This window comes from Myxocyprinus asiaticus, chromosome 12 (assembly GCF_019703515.2).
Source record: "Myxocyprinus asiaticus isolate MX2 ecotype Aquarium Trade chromosome 12, UBuf_Myxa_2, whole genome shotgun sequence".
Classification (NCBI taxonomy): Eukaryota; Metazoa; Chordata; class Actinopteri; order Cypriniformes; family Catostomidae; genus Myxocyprinus; species Myxocyprinus asiaticus.
Window position 1 is genome coordinate 35,769,850 of NC_059355.1, and position 19,640 is coordinate 35,789,489.

The window sequence follows — 19,640 nt, forward strand, 5'->3', positions numbered from 1 at the left end:
GACACATCACTGACAGCAGATGTCTTCGCAACATTTTTTACTAATAAGGTTACAACCATCAGCAATACATTCTCAGCACCTCACCCTGTCAAACACCCGTCTCCTGTATGCAACTCCTCTGTCTCTGTGTTCTCTCCTCTGACTGACACTGAGGTCTCTAAACTCCTCCTCGCCAACCACCCCACCACCTGTTCCCTTGACCTCATTCATGTTCACATGCATATTGTTTATATCTTTTGGCTATACTTTTGAAACAGTGAGTATTTTAATGTTTATGGATTGGCCCCATTCACTTCCACTGTAAGTGCCTGACTGCAACTCAGATTTTAGCTTCTGACAAGTTGAAATTAATTTTTTGATCATCAAAATAATGTAATAAAGAAGAAGAAGCCTTTATTTTTTATACATACATTTTTTGCATATAAATGTACAGTGCAATTTCTTTTTTTTTTCACATATCCCAGCCAAGCTGGGGTCAGAGTGCAGGGTCAGCCATGATACAGTGCCCCTGGAGCAGGTAGGGTCAAAGGCCTTGCTCAAGGGACTAATGGTGGCATCTTGGTGGTGCTGGGGCTTGAACCTCTGACCTTCTTGGTCAGTAACCCAGAGCCTTAACCACTGAGCCACCAGTGCTCCTAAATACACTTAACTTGTATTGAATCTGCAATATTCCTTTAGTATGGTGGGGACTTTAATTGCTTAATGAGTTTTCAGTATGATTGTACTGATTTTTTTTTTTTTTTGCTGTGCTGTATGAAGCATTATCTCATCAGCCCAGAACTCATCCACCATGGCATTATGCCATTCAGGAGAAATAATAACGGTCTTTTTCACAGAGCCATAATTGAGCTGTGTGAACTGAATGTTATTATTTTAATTATTGTCACAGTGCATTCCTTCTAGTGTATTTTTCCTTTTAATGTGGGATGCACATACTTACATCTAAGATTTCCAAGTACAGAATGCACCAATCAGATACAGGATGTTTTGATAGGTTTACTGGGTCATGGAGAAGGAAAACAGTCCTGGTTTACTGGGTCATGAAAAAGGAAAATGGTCCTGTTAAAAGTATAATGTGTGTTGGGTGGAAAGATGTGGTAAGATTTGCTGCTTATAATTCATTCTTATGAGCATAAATTATGCTTATTTAACATGTCGTAAACATACCCGCCCTCAAATATATTTAATTTCTTCAATGAATTTAGGTAGTTGTACATCACAAACACATTTACATGATATTCATTAAGGACACCATAAAAAGTGTTCATTGTAAAAGAAGTCTTTATTTAATATGCTGGTTATCATCCTCATTGAATTGATTTGTTCTTGTCATACATTTGCCTCACACACTCTTTTATAAATAAAAGCTTGCTGTGGCAGTACTGTACAAGATTCCCTTTGTACATATAAGACACTACTGAAAAACAGAGAAGAAAACAAGTACCTTTGGATTAAAGACAATGGCATGAAATCAGAAATGCAGATTCACTTTAACAGGATTGGACACATTTGCATCATCCAGCTGGTTTTGATGTTCTCATTAGCAACAGGTCTGCTTCATTTCAGAAATGTCGGGCTCTCTCTTCATGTAACACCCAAAGTGCAGAAGCAATGGAAAGGCCATTAATGAGAACAGGGCATTGGAGCATACTTGCAAACACACACAACTCATTATTTAAATTAAATGTTTTTCGCAGAAAACATGAATTGTCACATGAATCTTTTTGCCTCAAGTAAGAAAATGTCCAATGTAAATATTCCAATGAATCAGAATTATAAGACATGCAAATGTAACTCATATTACCTAAGAGGCATCAGCAGTCCTGATCCTGTTGTTTAAACAATACTATTTCCTCAAATTACTGTACTCTTCATAAGCATGTTCACTGTTTGACATCTAATGCATTGCAAAAGAAATGAGCATATGTAAACTTGAAAAGTAGAGAATGTTTACAAATGACAAACCAAAGGGATTTCTGAGAAAGATCAACATACTCGGGAGGTATGAACACATTCAAACATGTCTTGGTAACTGCTCTTTAAAATAATGAACCGACTTCAGAGAAAACATGTATGCTGTATTTGAATTGTGAAGTATTTTTCCTCCTTGCTTCAGCAGTACATTAGAGTGCTCTTTTCCACAATAAAACAGAAGTACTTTGTGAGGCTTAGCACTGAAACTATGCAGTGAACAGTGTAATTCCCACCATTCATACATTATTGAAGACTTTTAAATAAGAAAAGCAATAATTTTTCCAACACATTTTCACTCCCTTACAATTTTTAAGATGTACAAAGAATTCGTTTAGGTACTAAAATAAGGATCATTTCACCAAGAATATACTACATGTTGCTTGATCTTAGGAGATGCTGTCCTGTCTCTTAAACCTCATTCTGTTCAAAAACTGCTACAAAATTGTGCTTGGAGTGGTCACAGGGCAACAGTGGTTCGGATTCAAATCAAACTTCTTTATTTTCAGTTCAAATAAGATTCATTCACATGTAAATTCAACTTTTATTTGAATTCCTTCATAAATGTGCCAAGTATTTATGTCAAGAACTAATAACAAACAAAACATTGGCTAATCAAGTGTAGGTAAAGATGTAGCATTCTCTGATGAACACCTGAACCACATCTTCTGGAAAGAGTAAGAGCACAGCCTGTTTTGCTGCCTCTGCTGAAGGTTTAAAGGGGTTTAAATATCAAACTTTATCTAAAATTAAAAAGTTGTGGTTTAAAAGGAAGACGAGAAAATACATTTAACATTATTAGCAATGAAAGAAGTTTCCAAACTATATTGGGATAGAGGGTGAATACACTTAAGAAATGGTCTGATAGCATTAAAACCTGCACATTTACACAGATGCAAACATTTGAGAAATGAGAGACAATTCACACACTAAACCACAATGTTATGGCACACATAGAGTGTTGCAGGAGTTACTGTGCTAAAGGTGTGAATTAAAGTCAGTGCGCAAGAGTGAACTGGGGCAACCCTGAAATTCTACCCTAAATGAAAAGCTTCACAGTCTTATTCTAGTTTAAGTGTCGTGTGGTCTGTAGAATCCAATAGCTCACATCCTGCAGGCTTCACAGTCTGTAAAATGGTGCTCATTTACAAGACCACAATTCCCATCAGGGTTGAGAAAAACAACAGCACATACTTTAGCCATCTTATCTACCTTACTTTAAACCTCTTTCCCAAGAGCTCATGAACAACTATTGGGCCAGCCAACAGGATATTCAAGTAGAGCTAATTTGCATTCATGCAGCTTTCTTGACTTTCAGAGCAGGGTAGAATGGCTTACTGGTGCTGACGGACTACTTCTTGTTTAGGTGGGACAACATCAATATAACTTGATTAAAGTAAGTTCTACACCTTGCATTTGGCAAATGTTGTTGTGGGTGTTGTGAAACACTGCTGGAGCTTAAGTGTGTTTACTGAATTTAACTGAAAGCTATAATTTGAGAGATAATACGAGCTCTACAGACACTCTGAATTATTATTTAAACATTTGCTTAGAAGATTACTGCATACACTGAATGGAAAAGTGGTCTGGGGACATAAAGAAAGTCATGGTTTCTCTGGATCAGAGCAGAGGCACTAATTCAGTGGGGAAAAGGCAAATGAAAAGAAATCAAGGCCTTTTTTTTGGCAACAGAATAGGACACAGCTATTACATCATACATGGCACCGTGCTTATGATTACACAGTACCATGACCTCAACACTGTGCAGAGTAAACAATTCCCCCCCAAAAAATTTAAAACGCCCCCCAAATTGCAATCTGATAGCAGGCATAATGGATAAAGAGGCAATCATGGGGTGGAAGTCTTGCTTGTGGCCCAAAGAAAGAGAAGGGTATACCTGCAGGCATTGCTCCAAAAGGGGGCGGGAACTCCAAACCGCCATTTAAGAAATAGGGAGCCCCTTAAACGTGGGTGGAAGTGACACTGTTTTGGAGTTGAAGCAATCCCTTTTTGGAGTAACTCCGCCCTCTTTTGGAGATTCCACCCCCTTTTGGAGGTCTCCGGCCTGCATCTATACCTAATTGGCGGGAAGAAAAAAAAATACCCCATGTTATTATACCATTAAGGCAGGCTCTGTCAACCTTCATTTAATACAATTCTGTATTGTCATACAAATATCTAGAGACATTCACATACAAATGCATTAAGAGGAACACCCTTCCACACAGTAATAGACTACTAGTTAATTAAACCACACATACACGCACACATTTCTGTGGCACAATAAAGGTCTTTCGAGCCAAAGTAAAAATGCAAATCACAGGCAGTCATCCCAAAAAACAGTTCTTTAGGAAGAAGATTTCAAATGATCAGTTATTTAAAAAAAAAAAAGTCATAAACAAAAAGCTGCTATAACTTTTCCTCAGGTTCAGGGGCTTTGTCTTCCCTTTTCTATGCTTCTAGCCCCTGCTCTTGCTCTGACTCTCCAATCTCCACTTTGTCTGGGGGATTAAAGTCTTGTATGACACTGGGTTCAGGGGGCTGATAGCGGTATTTGTAGCCAAAGGCACGTAAGTGGTAAGTGTAGTATTCCAGCAGGTACATGTGTGATGCGTCCACATAGTGGAAAGAAACAGCCAAATCTGAACAACACTGGGGCCCCTGAGAGACAGAGAGAAAAAAAAACAGAATGTAATCTTTAAACTTTGTTTCCTTAAAGGAATATTCCGGTTTCAATAAAAGTTCAGCTCAATCGACAGCATTAGCGGCATAATATTAATTACCACAAAAAATTATGTTGACCTCCCTCCTTTTCTTTAAAAAAAGCAAAAATCAAGGTGACAGTGAGACACTTACAATGGAAGTGAATGGGTGCCAATTTTTGAACATTAAAAAAACCGTTTCAAAAGGTTAGCCACAAGATATAAACAGTGTGCGTGTTAACATGATTTTAGTGTGATAAAATCACTTACTAACCTTTTCTGTGAGAAGTTTTAGCAAATTTTGCCAATGTCAATAAACCCTCAAACCCTAAAATTATTAAAAATGACAATTTAAACAACTTTACATCTCAAATAATACATGAGTTTTAACAGAAAAATTAATGTTATTTATTTATAACATTTTAAGCTTCACATCCGCCTTTAAATCCTCCAAAAATTGTCCCCATTTACTTCCATTGTAAGTGGCTCACTGTTACTTCGATTTTTGCTTTTATTAAAGAAAAGGAGGGACGAGTCGAAATAATTTTTTTTGGTAACCAACATTATGCCACAAATGCTTTCAATTGAGCTTAACTTGTATTGAACCCAGAATATTCCTTAAATATCATCAGGCAAAGTTGCCACTGTAGATGAACTTGGATCTGAGCTAAAACAAACTCACACTTCCTTGGGACAAAGACATGGAGATTTGTGCCTTTTGACTTGCAGGGCGTAAAATAAATGTTCTTTCGAGGTATAATCAATATTTAATTGAACAGGATGTATGTGAAGGGTGACATTAAAACATGTGTGTCTTAAAAAATGACTGAAAATTCAATCCTTTAAAAGGAATAGATCACCCAAAATTGAAAATTCTCTCATTATTCACTTACCCTATTGCCATCCCAGATGTGAATGACTGATTTTCTTCAGCGGAACACAAATTAAGATTTTTAGAAGAAGACAGAGCTCTGTCAGGTGACAGCACTTTGACGGTCCAAAAGTCACATTTAGGCAGCAGAAAAGTAACCCACACGACTCCAGTCGATCAATGAATGTCTTCTGAAGCGAATCAATAGGTTTATGTAAGAAACATGTTGATAATTAAATGTTTTTAACTTTAAATTGGCACTTCCGTCCAGAGCTCTGATGTTGTTTGAAATAACCACTCTCACGTGACGTTCATTCTTCTGTTGTAAATAAGTGCCGCTTAATGAATTCACCGACGCGCTCACGTCACGCGAAAGCTACGTGATGCGTCAACTGCTGGCAGGAAGCGCTTTTTAAAAGTTAATAACGTTTTAATTATCGATTTATTTTTTACACAAACATTTCAATTTGCTTCAGAAGACATTCAATGATCAACTGGAGTCGCATGGATTACTTTTATGCTGCTTAAATTTGACTTCTGGACTGTCAAAGTGCTGGCACCCGTTTACTTGCATTATAAGGACCTGACAGAGTTCTATCTTCTTCTAAAGATCTTCATTTGTGTTCTGCTGAAGAAAGACAGTCATACACATCTGGGATGGCATCAGAGTAAGTGAATATTGATAGAATTTTCATTTTTGGGTGAACTATTCCTTTATTGCGACTAGACCAGAGTAAAATAGTAAGCTGCAACCAATAAGACAATAGGCTATGGTTGTCTGTATAACAATATACAGAAAAATAGTCTCAACAGTTAAGTTAATCGAATTAAGGTTTCATATTAAAGGTAGACCAATATATCAATGCTGATAGTTGCATTTTGAAACTAGATGTTCAGTAGGGCTCAGATCTAGGCTTTGTGTAGGCCAGTCAAGTTCTTCCAGACCAGACTCTGTAAACCATTTCTTTATTGACCTCGTTTTGTGCACAAAGGCATTGTCATGCTGGACTAGAAAAGGGCTCTCCCAAAATTGTTGCCACAAAGTTGGAAGCGCACAATGCCCTTGAATGCCATTGTTTGGAGTAGCATTATGATTTGTCTTCACTGGAATTAATGGAGTAACCTAATGCGTTAATTAGAGGGGGGTGTTCTCATACTTTTGGCAGACAACTGTAGTATACTTTGTCCATATACGCTATTGCTCCGCTCACAGTAAGCATGACGCAAACTTCATCATTAACCTCACCTGTGAGCATCACTGGTGCATTCGCCTGCTATTGACTGTACTAAAAGAGTATCACAGAGTAATTGTAGTGGGTATGCGTCGAACACGCTCGTATTCACTTGCGATCAGAAGAGTATACTCTAAAAGGCAACGCGGTCATCCAGGCGCGATCCGATCCAGAACACACAAAAATGAAGTGTACCCGGGCCTTTAATATATATTGCCAATATATGATAAGCTTATATGTTTAAATTTAAAAAATCTAAATTATGCTACCCTTTAAATGTACTGTTTAGAACCTATAATGCCTTAAAATACTGTGAAGGTTGCCAGCCCAATTGATTGTGGAACAGAACTATGAACTTGAGAAAATCAGCACCCATGTTTTCGACAAGTTTGTGCTCACCTGCACAATGGGGTAATAACAGTAGTTCCAGTACCAGAAGGTCTTCGGAAATGTGCCAGCGAGATGGGACTCAGGTACGAAAGGATGGAACGTCTCTCTTTGTATGGTGTCTCTGGAATCTCCTGCCAAAACGCCCATCTTCTCCATACACTGACCCAAGGCTAGGTCCTCCACCGAGGAAGTATGTGTGCACACTTTGGTGCGAAATCCTTCCACAAACCTCTTCAGAGCCTCTTTGCTGAGCACATAGCCAGCACCGCCACTCATGTATCCCTGTTTCACGTAGGGCTTAAACCGCCGTCCAAAATACACTGGGTCATCTGGTGAGTGACTGGCCAGAATCCATCGCAGGTTGTCTATAATCACATAAGTGTCATCATCTGCTTTGAGGAACCAGTCTGCCTCATCCCCGTGTTTCTCCATTACATAGTGGAATGCATGGATGGTTTTCCAGTACAACTGATCCCGACCCTCCTTGGTGTTCAGGCCAACCGTGGGAAAATCTGGGTTGTCTTCAGAGCTTATGAAGACCACGATATTGCAGTGCCGACTCCATGTGGCTTTCACATGCCGAGCTTTCTTCTCAAGGTTTTTAGGACCAGTCATAACCCAACATAAAATGCGTACCCGCTTATAGAGAGCATCAGCTACTGTTCCATCCTCACCTAAATAAGACAAAGATGATTCAGAAAAATACAGTACACATAAAAATGCAAAGAATATGGGCCGTTCACACCAAACAAGTTTTTACGTAAAATAAATAAATAAATAAATAAAAACTACACACAGAGCAACGAATGGAACAGAATGCTGGTGGCTGAAGGAGCATTTTTAAAAGCTGAACCGTTTTTAACATGACACGTCGTCTTAAATATGCAGCACTCCTACGAGACGCAGCGCAAAGACGTCTGTCTAGTGCATGCTAACACTGAAAAACAATGGAGATGGACGCAAAAATGCATGGTTGTGTGAGATGAATGCGTGTGAATAAAATTTAGAGTTGTCATAAGACAGTCTACAGTTTACCACTTGAGGGATAGTTTATTGATAACCAGATGGCAATAAAACAGAGTCTCTAAAACATCTCTGTATGCTTTAACAAGGACAACACACATTTGACGCAAACCCAAAAGCAGACCAAAGTCCATCTTTTCACCAGGATACACAGTCAAAACAAACATGCACAAACAGAGTCACATTATGTGGAAGAGATCATTCTTATGCATAACATATGGGGCCAAATTAACTGATAATAACTGAAGGGCTATTTGACCTGCTCATATAGAAATCCTTGCATACATGAATGATATAAAGCTCAAATAGTACAGGATAATTGTCTTTTTGATTTTATCATCAGATTATATTAGATCCACAATTCTTTGGGTGAAAAAGGCTGGGACACTGTAAGCATTATCTGACCCTACCTGTCTACATTCCTCTCTTGGGAATGCCTACTTGTACTATTTGAATAACTATCATGTTCCTGATTTACTCGTTCTTGTTGCCTTTTTAAATGGATAATAAGACCACATGACTACCATGTTCAGCCATCTGGTCCCATCAACACCTTCATACTGAATGGGTGCGTTAAAGATAAAAGTCACAAGCAGTAAATGGCATTTTCGACAGATAGCATTCAAATTTATCTGAAAAATCTACTTATTTTAACGCTCATGTAGAACAAAAATGAGTACATACATTATAAATCTTAGACTTTCATATCATTGCTACCTTGTGAATCTGAAACAGACTATTAATGAGATAATTTTCTTATGCTGGTGGTTTGGAACTGAAACAATGTAAATCAAGTTTAACAACATCTAGGCAAGGCATCAAATGACACTGAGAGTACAATTTCCCCCAGCGCTACTGAAGCTATTCCATCCAGCTACACACAATTACCTTACATACACATCCTCCTCAACCTACAGCTCATACGAGGGGTGGGGTATATTCTCAAATTATAATCCATTAAAATTCAAGAGTGCTATTAATATCAGGGTTCCAACTAATTTTAACCAATGAGTTTCTATGATTCATTCATAATTCGGGGATAGGGATTTTAAAAAATCATTTTATAGAAATTGCTGTCACAAAAAGCAATATATAGTTGATTAAATATTATATTCAATTTTTATATTGAGCTAAGCATAACTAGCAAAAAAATTATATTCACAATTTAAATTTCCCAAGCCTAGAAATCACAATTTTCAAATTCCCTCATATTTTCAGATTTCGATGCCCGTGGGAACAAAGTAATATACAATATGGGACTATAGTTACAGAACTTTAGTTGTTCTGCTCATGCAATAGTATATTCCAGAGTAAATATCTAGAATTATTCATTACAATTGCCGTATGTATTTGTATCATATTTCCATCCATTCTGTGGTTTCTACAGTGCGTTACCTGTATGGTGCGGGTGGTTGAGGTTGAAAAGAGCCGATCTCTCCTTCTTCCAGTTCTTGCTTTCCTCTTCCAGCATCTCCTGCAGGCTTTTCCTGGAGGCTTCGGGCTCACGAGATGCGAAGTTCCGCGCGAACCCAAACTGACGCAGGAACAGGTACAGACTGCACGTGCCCACCAGAAAGCCCAGGTAGAACGCTGAGCTCGCGCCGAGAGCTTTCATTGCGAGCTCTGTATCGACAGACTCCCACCTCAGAGCACCTGTACAGCACACAGAAATAAGGACTAACTTCTACAAGCAGAGGTGGCGCAACACTGATCAAATCCTGTCATCTGTCATTAAGTCTGATAGCATTATTTCTAATCGTAATGACAGATTAAACGACAAACACCCCTTGGAGTTGAGACAACGATGCAACGGCAGCCCAAACGAGATGTGTCATCATACCAGGACACAACTACTGACAGTTGTGCGTCGAAACAGGCAACTTCTGTTTAACTTCCTGGTCTTTAACGTAAAAAAAAAAAAAAAAAAAAAAAAAAAAAAAAAAAAAGAAACAAATATTTGCTTAAGGAACTGTACATACGCTTTCTCAAACACTTGTCAAGCGTCATGTAATTTATCAGACATCACATTTTAAGCTAATAATAACGTAAAATGTTAATCTTTCAAATAACGTCATTCAAAACAAAATGACACTTTTTTTTTTAACTTTAGATGATGACCCAATCTTACCAGACACTTGATTTCCGCCTTAACAGAAGTGAGAACAACTGTGGGATTCGACTCCGAGTCCATTTCAGTCCAACTCAGACAGCTAGCATGGCTTTAAAGCGAAGAGTTTTTCCATTTAAATCCAAATTACAGACTCCCAAGCCTGGTACATAAAATCCAAAATCATGTCCTGACTTATTTGTAAGCGCATGTAAATTTAGTTAGATAAGAATAACGATTTATTTTAAGCTAACCAGTAACGTTCTTGCTAACTGAATGTTTACGAAGTTGAAAGGGGCGGATCAGTTCCGTATTTAAAAAAAATAAAATAAAAAAGGTTAAAACACCCAGCCTATTTACAAGTTACTTGCAGTTATTCTCATTTCATGGACAGTAACCCACATACACATCCCACCTGGACGTGTCGCTAATTAAACCGATTCAGATTGCTTTCTGATCACACCGCTTTCGCCGACTGAATCCAACGCATGAGCCTGTTTGCGTCACCTCTGAAACAGTCAGCAGGATATACGGAAGCGAATGTGATTGGATGGATCACCTGTCACACTTGGTTTGAGCAACTGTAACGCGTGTTATGATTGGACCACATTTATCTTCTTCCGCAGAACCGCACACATTACGTCAAAGCCATGAGTGAGGAATCATGGCAAGTTAACTTTAGTCCGACATGTTAAGAGGCGTACGTGTCTTAATATCGTCCGCATTCATGTTTACTTTTACAACATGGCACAGGTTTACAATGACAGTCTAATATGGAAATATGTTCCAGAAAACATGGAAAAAACAGAACCGCAACAATGTAGTGACGAAATCGATACCTAAGTGAGGCAGATACATAGTTTCTTAACTTTTCATTCAATGAGTTAATGATTTGCTGTATTAATTGTGGACCAAATCGTATCATCTGTACATTTATTGTTTCACATTATTCAATCAGCATTTCTAAATGAATGCATTTTCAGGAGGATGCTGAGATGAAATGCTTTTCCAGTAGTACAAACATGTACAAAGGTGCATTTCGTGGAAGTCGACATTTTAACTCTTAAACTGCTGTAAACAATTTCAGGGCCACTCGCTAGAGTAGACCTTATTCACAGCAGCGCCATCTTTGATTTTTGACTGGAACGACAACGAGGCTGTAAATGGGCTGTACTACAGCTTCAAGAAAAATGTATTTTCAAGAACATTCAGTAGACAAAAAACCCAAAACAAAACTCTAGACAACGAGTTGTGGAAAATCTGATGTGATCTAGGAGCTTTTTACAGCTTTATATACCATGCATGCCACTGAAGTAAGTCTATCCCTCACAGCCTCAATGTCATTCCCATAAAATCAAAGATGTCGCCGTATTCATTGGACAAATGCGTAGTCCTGCTCTAAAGGCCTGCCATTGAGAGCTGCCTTCAGATTTTTTTATTTCTCAATTATAACTCCTATTTCGGAAATATTTGTAAGGTGACAGGAACATTTTATGCATGGTATAAAAAAGAAAAAAAGAATTTGCTTACAGCAGATTTACCACTCCTGTCCTTTCACACAGAGGACAAGTGTGCTTACATTAAAAACTCAAAGTAGCCTATGCTTTAAACGTATCAACAAACAATTCAGACACTACAGCAACATTATTTACAATCTACCAAATTATAACCACTCAAAAAAATTTACAACAAAGAGAGCCCTTTTGTCTTGAGACCAAGAGGCTAAATGTGTCTAAATGTAGTGGATTTCTAATAGTTGGCATCAGTTTTGGTACAAGGTAAATGAAAAGCCAGCTCTATCTTAAAATGATGTGATTAGAGATAAATTATTTAAAGCCTTGTCTAAACATGACTAAACATTAAATATATGCATTACGGTGAATTATAAATGCTTACAGTCCAGAGCTTGGCACAGTAGCTGTATGAGAATCTAATTGTACATGTTTGCAACAGATATGAGCCTCAACAGTGGCCAAAAAAAAAAGCAGCATATTAGAAATCCAAAATAACTCATTAAAATACCAGAAAATAAATGGTGACTAAACATTGGTTACCTGTCACTGCTTCAATTTACATTAGGATGACTGCATCAACTCTACTACCACACTGTGCCTGCCTTGAACCCTTCTTATCATTAATAAAAAAACAATTATTTCATGTATCCAGATTTTCTTGACATTCAAGAGCAACCAAAAATCAAACAGACCGTGACTATTTTTGTTGTTATGAGAACATGATGATCCAGACTGACTTTGAACAATGAACAATAAACTTAGTACACCAGTTAGTGTGCATGAGAAAGGAGGTACCGTTAAGTCTGTTTCATAACCTGTCACACATAGACATAAAGAGCATGGTGAATTTCACAAGTCTGAAAAAACAAAACTGACATTTAGGGAATATCAGCAGGTTCCCCAACATCACTGTAACATGGATGTGAAATATCGACACCAAATGCAAGTGATTTTTATATTTGTTAAGGGAAAAAACAACAAGACTGAAACAGGAAGGACATAACTCAGATGCTCAAAGAATAATCAGAGTTTGTGGAAGTGGGCTGAACATCGCAGAAGGTTCTCATGACTGAAACGATCCAAGAAAGCAGTTCGGTGGGGATGCCACATGAACCAAAACAACAATGACTACATAATACAATCAATCAACGGCATGTCTGGTCTTAGCTCAGAGTTAAAAAAAAAAAAAATTTGTCCCAAGTTAAGAGCAAGAGAGGGCTCAAAAGTCTGCATCATCAGAATCACTGTTTCCTGTGGATTGGTTGTCATCCTGTTTCTCTCCCCACACAAATCTGTAGTTATTCTCCAACTCTTGCTGTCTCTTCTGCTCTTTATATACCTCCTCTGTGCCTCCCGTCTACACACAAAAAGGGAACAAAAAGTATGTAATTTACCCGCTGAATCAGTGTTAAATCCTGTAAAAAAATGAAAGGCTATTATCCATGCTAACCAATAATGCAGCATGTTTTCAAAGAGTTTGGCAATATGAGAATCTACATGACATCACATCCCTGTACGTATTGAATCAAGTATTAGAGTGTTAAAAGCCGAGGGTGAAATGGACCTGACATTAGTTCTGGATCAGAAATTTTAATCAAACATTAATTATATTAAATATTTGGTATGGAATCTAAAACTTATAGGATAAGAAACCAAGAATGCTTGTTGGGGGGGGTAACAGAAAAGACGTAAATATTCACTGACCAATCTTAGTGACCACTTTATTAGGTACACCTGTACACCAACTAATTCATGCAATTATCTAAACAGCCAATCATATGTCTGCAGATACGGGTCTGGAGCTTCAGTTAATATTCACATCAACCATCAGAATGGGGAACAAATGTAAACTCTAGAGACTGTAGTATGTGAAAATCCCAGGAGATCAGCAGTTACAGAAATACTCAAACCAGCCCGTCTGGCACCAACAACCATGCCACGGTCGAAATCACTGAGATCAAATTCCCCCCCGCATTCTGGTGGTTGATGTGAACATTAACTGAAGCTCCTGACCCCTATCTGCAGCCACATGATTGGCTGATTAGATAAATCACATGAAAAAACAAAATGGTCACTGAGTGAATATATACAAACTCAGCAAAAAAATGTCCCTTTTCCAGGACACTGTATTTTAAAGATAATTTTGTAAAAATCCAAATAACTTTACAGATCTTTATTGTAAAGGCTTTAAACAATATTTTCCATGCTTGTTCAATGAACCATAAACAATTAATGAACATGCACCTGTGGAACGGTCGTTAAGACACTAACAGCTTACAGATGGTAGGCAATTAAGGTCACAGTATAAAAACTTAAGAAAGAGACCTTTATACTAATTCTGAAAAACACCAAAAGAAAGATGCCCAGGGTCCCTGCTCATCTGCGTGAACGTGCCTTAGGCATGCTGCATGGAGGCATGAGGACTGCAGATGTGGCCAGGGCAATAAATTGCAATGTCTGTACTGTGAGACGCCTAAGACAGCGCTACAGGGAGTCAGGAAGGACAGCTGATCGTCCTCGCAGTGGCAGACCACACGTAACAACACCTGCACAGGATCGGTACATCCGAATATGACACCTGCAGGACAGGTTCAGGATGGCAACAACAACTGCCCAAGTTACACCAGGAACGCACAATCCCTCCATCAGTGCTCAGACTATCCGCAATAGGCTGAGAGAGGCTGGACTGAGGGCTTGTAGGCCTGTTGTAAGGCAGGTCTTTACCAGACATCACCGGCAACAATGTCGCCTATGGGTACAAACCCACCTTCGCTGGACCAGACAGGACTGGCAAAAAGTGCTTTTCACTGACGAGTCGCAGTTTTGTTTTATCGTTGAAGGAATGAGCGTTACACCGAGGCCTGTACTCTGGAGAGGGATCGATTAGGAGGTGGAGGGTCTGTCATGGTCTGGGGCAGTGTGTCACAGCATCATCGGACTGAGCTTGTTGTCATTGCAGGCAATCTCAACGCTGTGTGTTACAGGGAAGACATCCTCCTCCCTCATGTGGTACCCTTCCTGCAGGCTCATCCTGACATGACCCTCTAGCATGACAATGCCTCCAGCCATACTGCTCGTTCTGTGCGTGATTTCCTGCAAGACAGGAATGTCAGTGTTCTGCCATGGCCAGGGAAGAGCCCGGATCTCAATCCCATTGAGCACGTCTGGAACCTGTTCGATCGGTGGGTGAGGGCTAGGACCATTCCCCCCAGAAATGTCCGGGAACTTGCAAGTGCCTTGGTGGAAGAGTGGGGTAACATCTCACAGCAAAAACAGGCAAATCTGGTGCAGTCCATGAGGAGGAGATGCACTGCATTACTTAATGCAGCCGGTGGCCACACCAGATACTGACTGTTACTTTTGATTTTGACCCCCGTTCAGGGTCACATGCCACTGAGATCACATTTTTCCCCATTCTGATGGTTGATGTGAACATTAACTGAAGCTCCTGACCCGCATCTGCATGATTGTATGCACTGCAGCCACGATTGTCTGATTAGATAATCGCATGGATGATTGTTGGTGCCAGACGGGCTGGTTTGAGTATTTCTGTAACTGCTGATCTCCTGGGATTTTCACGCACAACAGTCTCTAGAATTTACAATATCAGGCAGGTGGTTTTAAAATTGTGGCTGATCGGTGTATATATATATATATACATACATACATACATACATACATATACACACACACACTGTATATATACAGTATATGTAGTGGACAAATTATGTAGGCCTACCTAACAGTATTAAAAGTATGGAAAATATAAAAAGAGGTTAACACAAGTATGGGTATTTTTAAGTTAAATTATCATATACTGTATGTGTTTATGAATTGATAAGATATGTGTGTCTGTATTGTTTGTACGAACATAGTATATGCACACAAGAATTGTACCATTTTTGTTTTTTAGATAATTGTATGATATACTTTACATTTATGTATTATGTATGTTTCAGTTACTGTTAATAAAATGTATTGAAAAATTTGTCAGATAGTTGCCCTTATCACTTTCAGTGACATTGCTGGGCAGCTATGCCAGAAAAACAAGTTTATGTTTATATATATAGCTTACAGATTACAATCGATCACTTGTCTAGTGTGTGCACATATTTACATACCAAAAGGTTGATGAGAAGCTCTCTAAATGATTTTGTATCCTCCTCAGAAAGCCACTGGTCTCCTGCTTCATCTGCTGTTTTATGGGTTAATATCTTCACCTCAATCTTTCCTGAAAAACAGACCCAAAATCGTTAGTCATCATCTGCACAAATTAATCTAAACAACTACACTGACATTGTTTTACCAACAGAAGTACAGAAACAAATGTTTAATTTTTATTTAAACTCACACATACACACTCACACAGTTGTTTGAAGTAGTAAGTAGTGATAGAATTGACGCATGCAGAGACGGTAATGAAGGCTGTGCGAAGTAAGGACAAGTGAAGTGCTGTCATCCTCATAAGTCTCCATATACCATCAACCATAAACATAATTTCCACTCCAAAACCAGAAAAACTGGAGCAACAGCCACCACCTTCTACTGACAAAATGGGTGTACTCTAAATCCCTTCAGTCACGCTATTTAAAATGCTTCCATTCAATGCCATTCTGAAGATCGACAAAGGCAACCTCAAATTTCTCTACAGCTGTGCAAAAGCCAGCATCAAAGGGAAAAACAAAAATCCTTAGCAACTGGGAGGAGAAGACTTAAGTTTCCTAGCATGTTCATAAAACTACTTTTTGGTAGTTGATAGTTCACCCAAAAAAATGAAAATCATGTCAATATTTACTCACTTTCACGTTGATCTAAACCCATACTATTTTTCTTCCATGGAACACACAGGGATTTTAGGCAGAGTGACAGCTTTAGGAACCATTCACTTTCATTCTATGATAAAAAGATGCAATGAAAGTGAACAGTGACTGAGGCTACCTCTGTGTTTCCCAAAATAGAAGAGTTTTGAACAACATGAGGGTGATAAATTATGAAAAAAAAAAATCATTTTTGGGAGAACCTTTCAGTTGGAAAGTGTCCTAATCTTGAAGGCCACAAGATTGGAATAGTCAGAAAGAGAGGAATAGCAGAAATGACCATTTATTTTAATTCAGAGATAAAGAATCACAAGCTACTCAGGCAGAGCCCCAGCAGAAGAATATTTAAAGATTTCAGAATGCAAGATTAGGTCTTTGCTCCACTCATTAAGACACACACGGGAGATAGGAATACTTAGTGTTGGTGTGTGTGTTCTGGCCTACCTTCGGCTTTGATGCCGGCTCTCTCTAGCTGTTCTTTGACCACTTCCTGAATCTGCTGCCACTGGGGGTCGCCCTCGCCCAGTTCCTTCACCTTCACACCCCCCTCATCATCGTTGCCCCCGGTAACAGCTCCTGCAGCCACACCTCCGCCCACCTTATACTTAGTCACCCTGACTTTTACCTGCTCGCCACTGCTGCCCGCTTGGGCTTGGGTAATGAGAGACAGAGGGAAGGGGGGTTACCGCAGATACAGCGGAAAATTTGCCCTCCCCATTGTTCAATTTTATGTATTGTAGTCTCTCTAGCAATATCAATGGCTCAGCCCAGTCAGGTGCACAACAGCATGACAGTGTGTAGTATTAGTATTAGTGGTGACAATGATTTGATCATGAAAATAAACTATCCATTGGCCCCAAAAAATAATTTAGACACTTAGGCTACACTTATAGATGTATCACTGCCATTGCATTAGACAACAAACTATTAAACCAAGTTGCATTTGTTTTAAAGAACGACAGCACAAACACATTTTTCAGGTATAATATTTTACAGAAAGTATATCAAATTATCAAACGCAATGATACATACACATTTTAAATTTGGCTCAATTGCCCAAAATATTTTGGGCCCACTGTACAATGCATTTATACAGTATATCTAATACATACACATACACCGATCAGCCACAACATTAAAACCTCCTGCCTAATACTGTGTAGGTCCCCCTCATGCCGTCAAAACTGCGCCAACCCGCATCTCAGAATAGCATTCTGAGAAGATATTCTTCTCACCAAAATTATACAGGGCGGTTATCTGAGGTACCGTAGACTTTGTAAGTTCGAACCAATCTGGCATTCTCTGTTGACCTCTCTCATCAACAAGTCGTCTCCATCCGCAGAACTGCCGCTCACTGGATGTTTTTTGTTTTTGGCACCATTCTGAATTAATTCTAGAGTCTGTTGTGCATGAAAATTCCAGGAGATCAGCAGTTACAGAAATACTCAAACCAACAATCATGCCACGGTCCAAATTACTGAGATCAAATTTTTTCCCCATTCTGATGGTTGATGTGAACATTAACTAAAGCTCTGGAACCGTATCTTTATGATTTTATGCACTGCAGCCATACGATTGGCTGATTTGATAATCGCATGGATGACTGTTGGTGCCAGACGGGCTGGTTTGAGTATTATTGTTACTACTGATCTCCTGAGATTTTCACGCACAACAGTCTCTAGAATTTACTCTGAATGATGCCAAAAACAAAAAACATCCAGTGAGCGGCAGTTCTGTGGACAGAAATGCCTTGTTAATGAGAGAGGTCAACAGAGAATGGCCAGAATGGTTTGAACTGACAAAGTCTACGGTCACTCAGATAATCGCTCTGTACAACTGTGGCAAGAAGAATAGCATCTCAGAATGCTATTCTGAGATGCAGGTTGGCGCTCTTTTGGCGGCACAAGGGGGACCTACACAATATTAGGCAGGTGGATTTAATGTTGTGGCTGATCGGTGTATAGTACATAAAAGTTACAAGCAATTTAATGAACCATCCATTCTTCCATCTGTTCATTCATGCACTCACGTCTTGCACCTGTTCACTCAGCATCCATTCTCCATATTTACCTGGTGTTTTGGGAACCAGGTCTGGGCTGCCAGGGGAAGGGCCTCCCTCTTTCTTATGTGGAGAGTGTGTATTTTTATGCATTTCTATATTTTCTTCTGTTTCTGGTTCATTTTCATGTCCGGTCTTGTCTTCAACACGATCCAGGAGTTTCCCAAGTGTGTTCTCTAAAGTTTGCATCGCCTGAGAGCGATCAAACTCTCCCTTAAGACCTTCGTTCTCTAACTCTTGCTCAGCCTGGGAAACAAAAACAAGACAGAATTTACATACGCAAATCAGATTTACTTCCGAATCTATTGCCTGATTTGTACACGTTATAATGGTGGAGCTCATACTTCCTCTATGATGTTGTCAAACTCTTTCTGCATCTCTTCTTTTATCTCTTCAATCTTGGAGGAGGGGACAGACAGATCTTCCATCTCATCCTCAAATTCTTGCAGTAATCTCTCATCCTCATCCCCTTCCTCTATCTCCACCTCCACTTCCCTCCCTTTTGTCCTTTCTTTTTTCTCCTCCTCCACTCTCTTCTGAGATGATTGCTGGCTCTCTTTTTCCAGCTCGGCTTTCATGTTCTGAACACAGAAATTAGTGGTTGACCGATAAGTGTTTTTTTATTTTCAATTGCAATATCAAGAGAGTAGTGTGGCTGATGACTGGTATAAATACAACACAAAAATATACATGATGGCTGAAATGAAATACTCAATTTTAAAAGGTTATTTGGTGCAAAAGGGGAAATATGCAAATGTCAGAGGTGTGGTTAAAGAATGCTAAAGGTGCAAATAGATATGTTTATTTTCGATGTGGTAGAGGAAATATACATTTAGAATTGAAACAAATAGAATATTGATAGAGGGCAATTGTAGGTTTCACACACACAGCAAAAGTGTGAATGTTTGCATTTTTTTTATGCTAAAAACTTGCAACTTTCCAAATACATAAATA

General features: G+C 38.9%; 2 protein-coding genes across 5 annotated transcripts in view; both read right to left on the reverse strand.

The window, feature by feature from the left end:
• Nucleotides 1-1,263: 1,263 nt before the first annotated feature.
• Nucleotides 1,264-10,801, reverse strand: LOC127449049 (glycoprotein-N-acetylgalactosamine 3-beta-galactosyltransferase 1-B). 2 transcript variants are annotated; one of them, XM_051712144.1, is made up of 4 exons: nt 10,318-10,801; nt 9,585-9,842; nt 7,176-7,840; nt 1,264-4,632 (listed from the first exon to the last, which is right to left on the reverse strand). In XM_051712144.1, exons 2-4 carry the CDS (start codon nt 9,802-9,804, stop codon nt 4,423-4,425), a joined length of 1,095 nt encoding a protein of 364 aa, XP_051568104.1. In that variant the 5' UTR covers nt 9,805-9,842; nt 10,318-10,801; the 3' UTR covers nt 1,264-4,422. The 2 variants fall into 2 exon arrangements, with proteins under 2 accessions (XP_051568104.1, XP_051568105.1); XM_051712145.1 differs by having other exon boundaries at nt 10,712-10,774.
• A 411-nt stretch (nt 10,802-11,212) lies between these two features.
• Nucleotides 11,213-19,640, reverse strand: part of LOC127448644 (protein OS-9-like) — a 28,291-nt gene continuing 19,863 nt past the window's right edge. For 2 of the 3 annotated variants that reach the window (XM_051711324.1, XM_051711326.1), the window contains 5 exons: nt 19,031-19,267; nt 18,698-18,932; nt 17,072-17,278; nt 15,932-16,041; nt 11,213-13,167 (listed from right to left, as the gene is read on the reverse strand). In XM_051711324.1, the coding sequence (XP_051567284.1) occupies nt 13,030-13,167; nt 15,932-16,041; nt 17,072-17,278; nt 18,698-18,932; nt 19,031-19,267 (927 nt within the window). In that variant the 3' untranslated portion in view covers nt 11,213-13,029. The remainder of the gene's footprint in view (nt 13,168-15,931; nt 16,042-17,071; nt 17,279-18,697; nt 18,933-19,030; nt 19,268-19,640) is intronic. The other variant, XM_051711325.1, reaches the window with a different exon arrangement.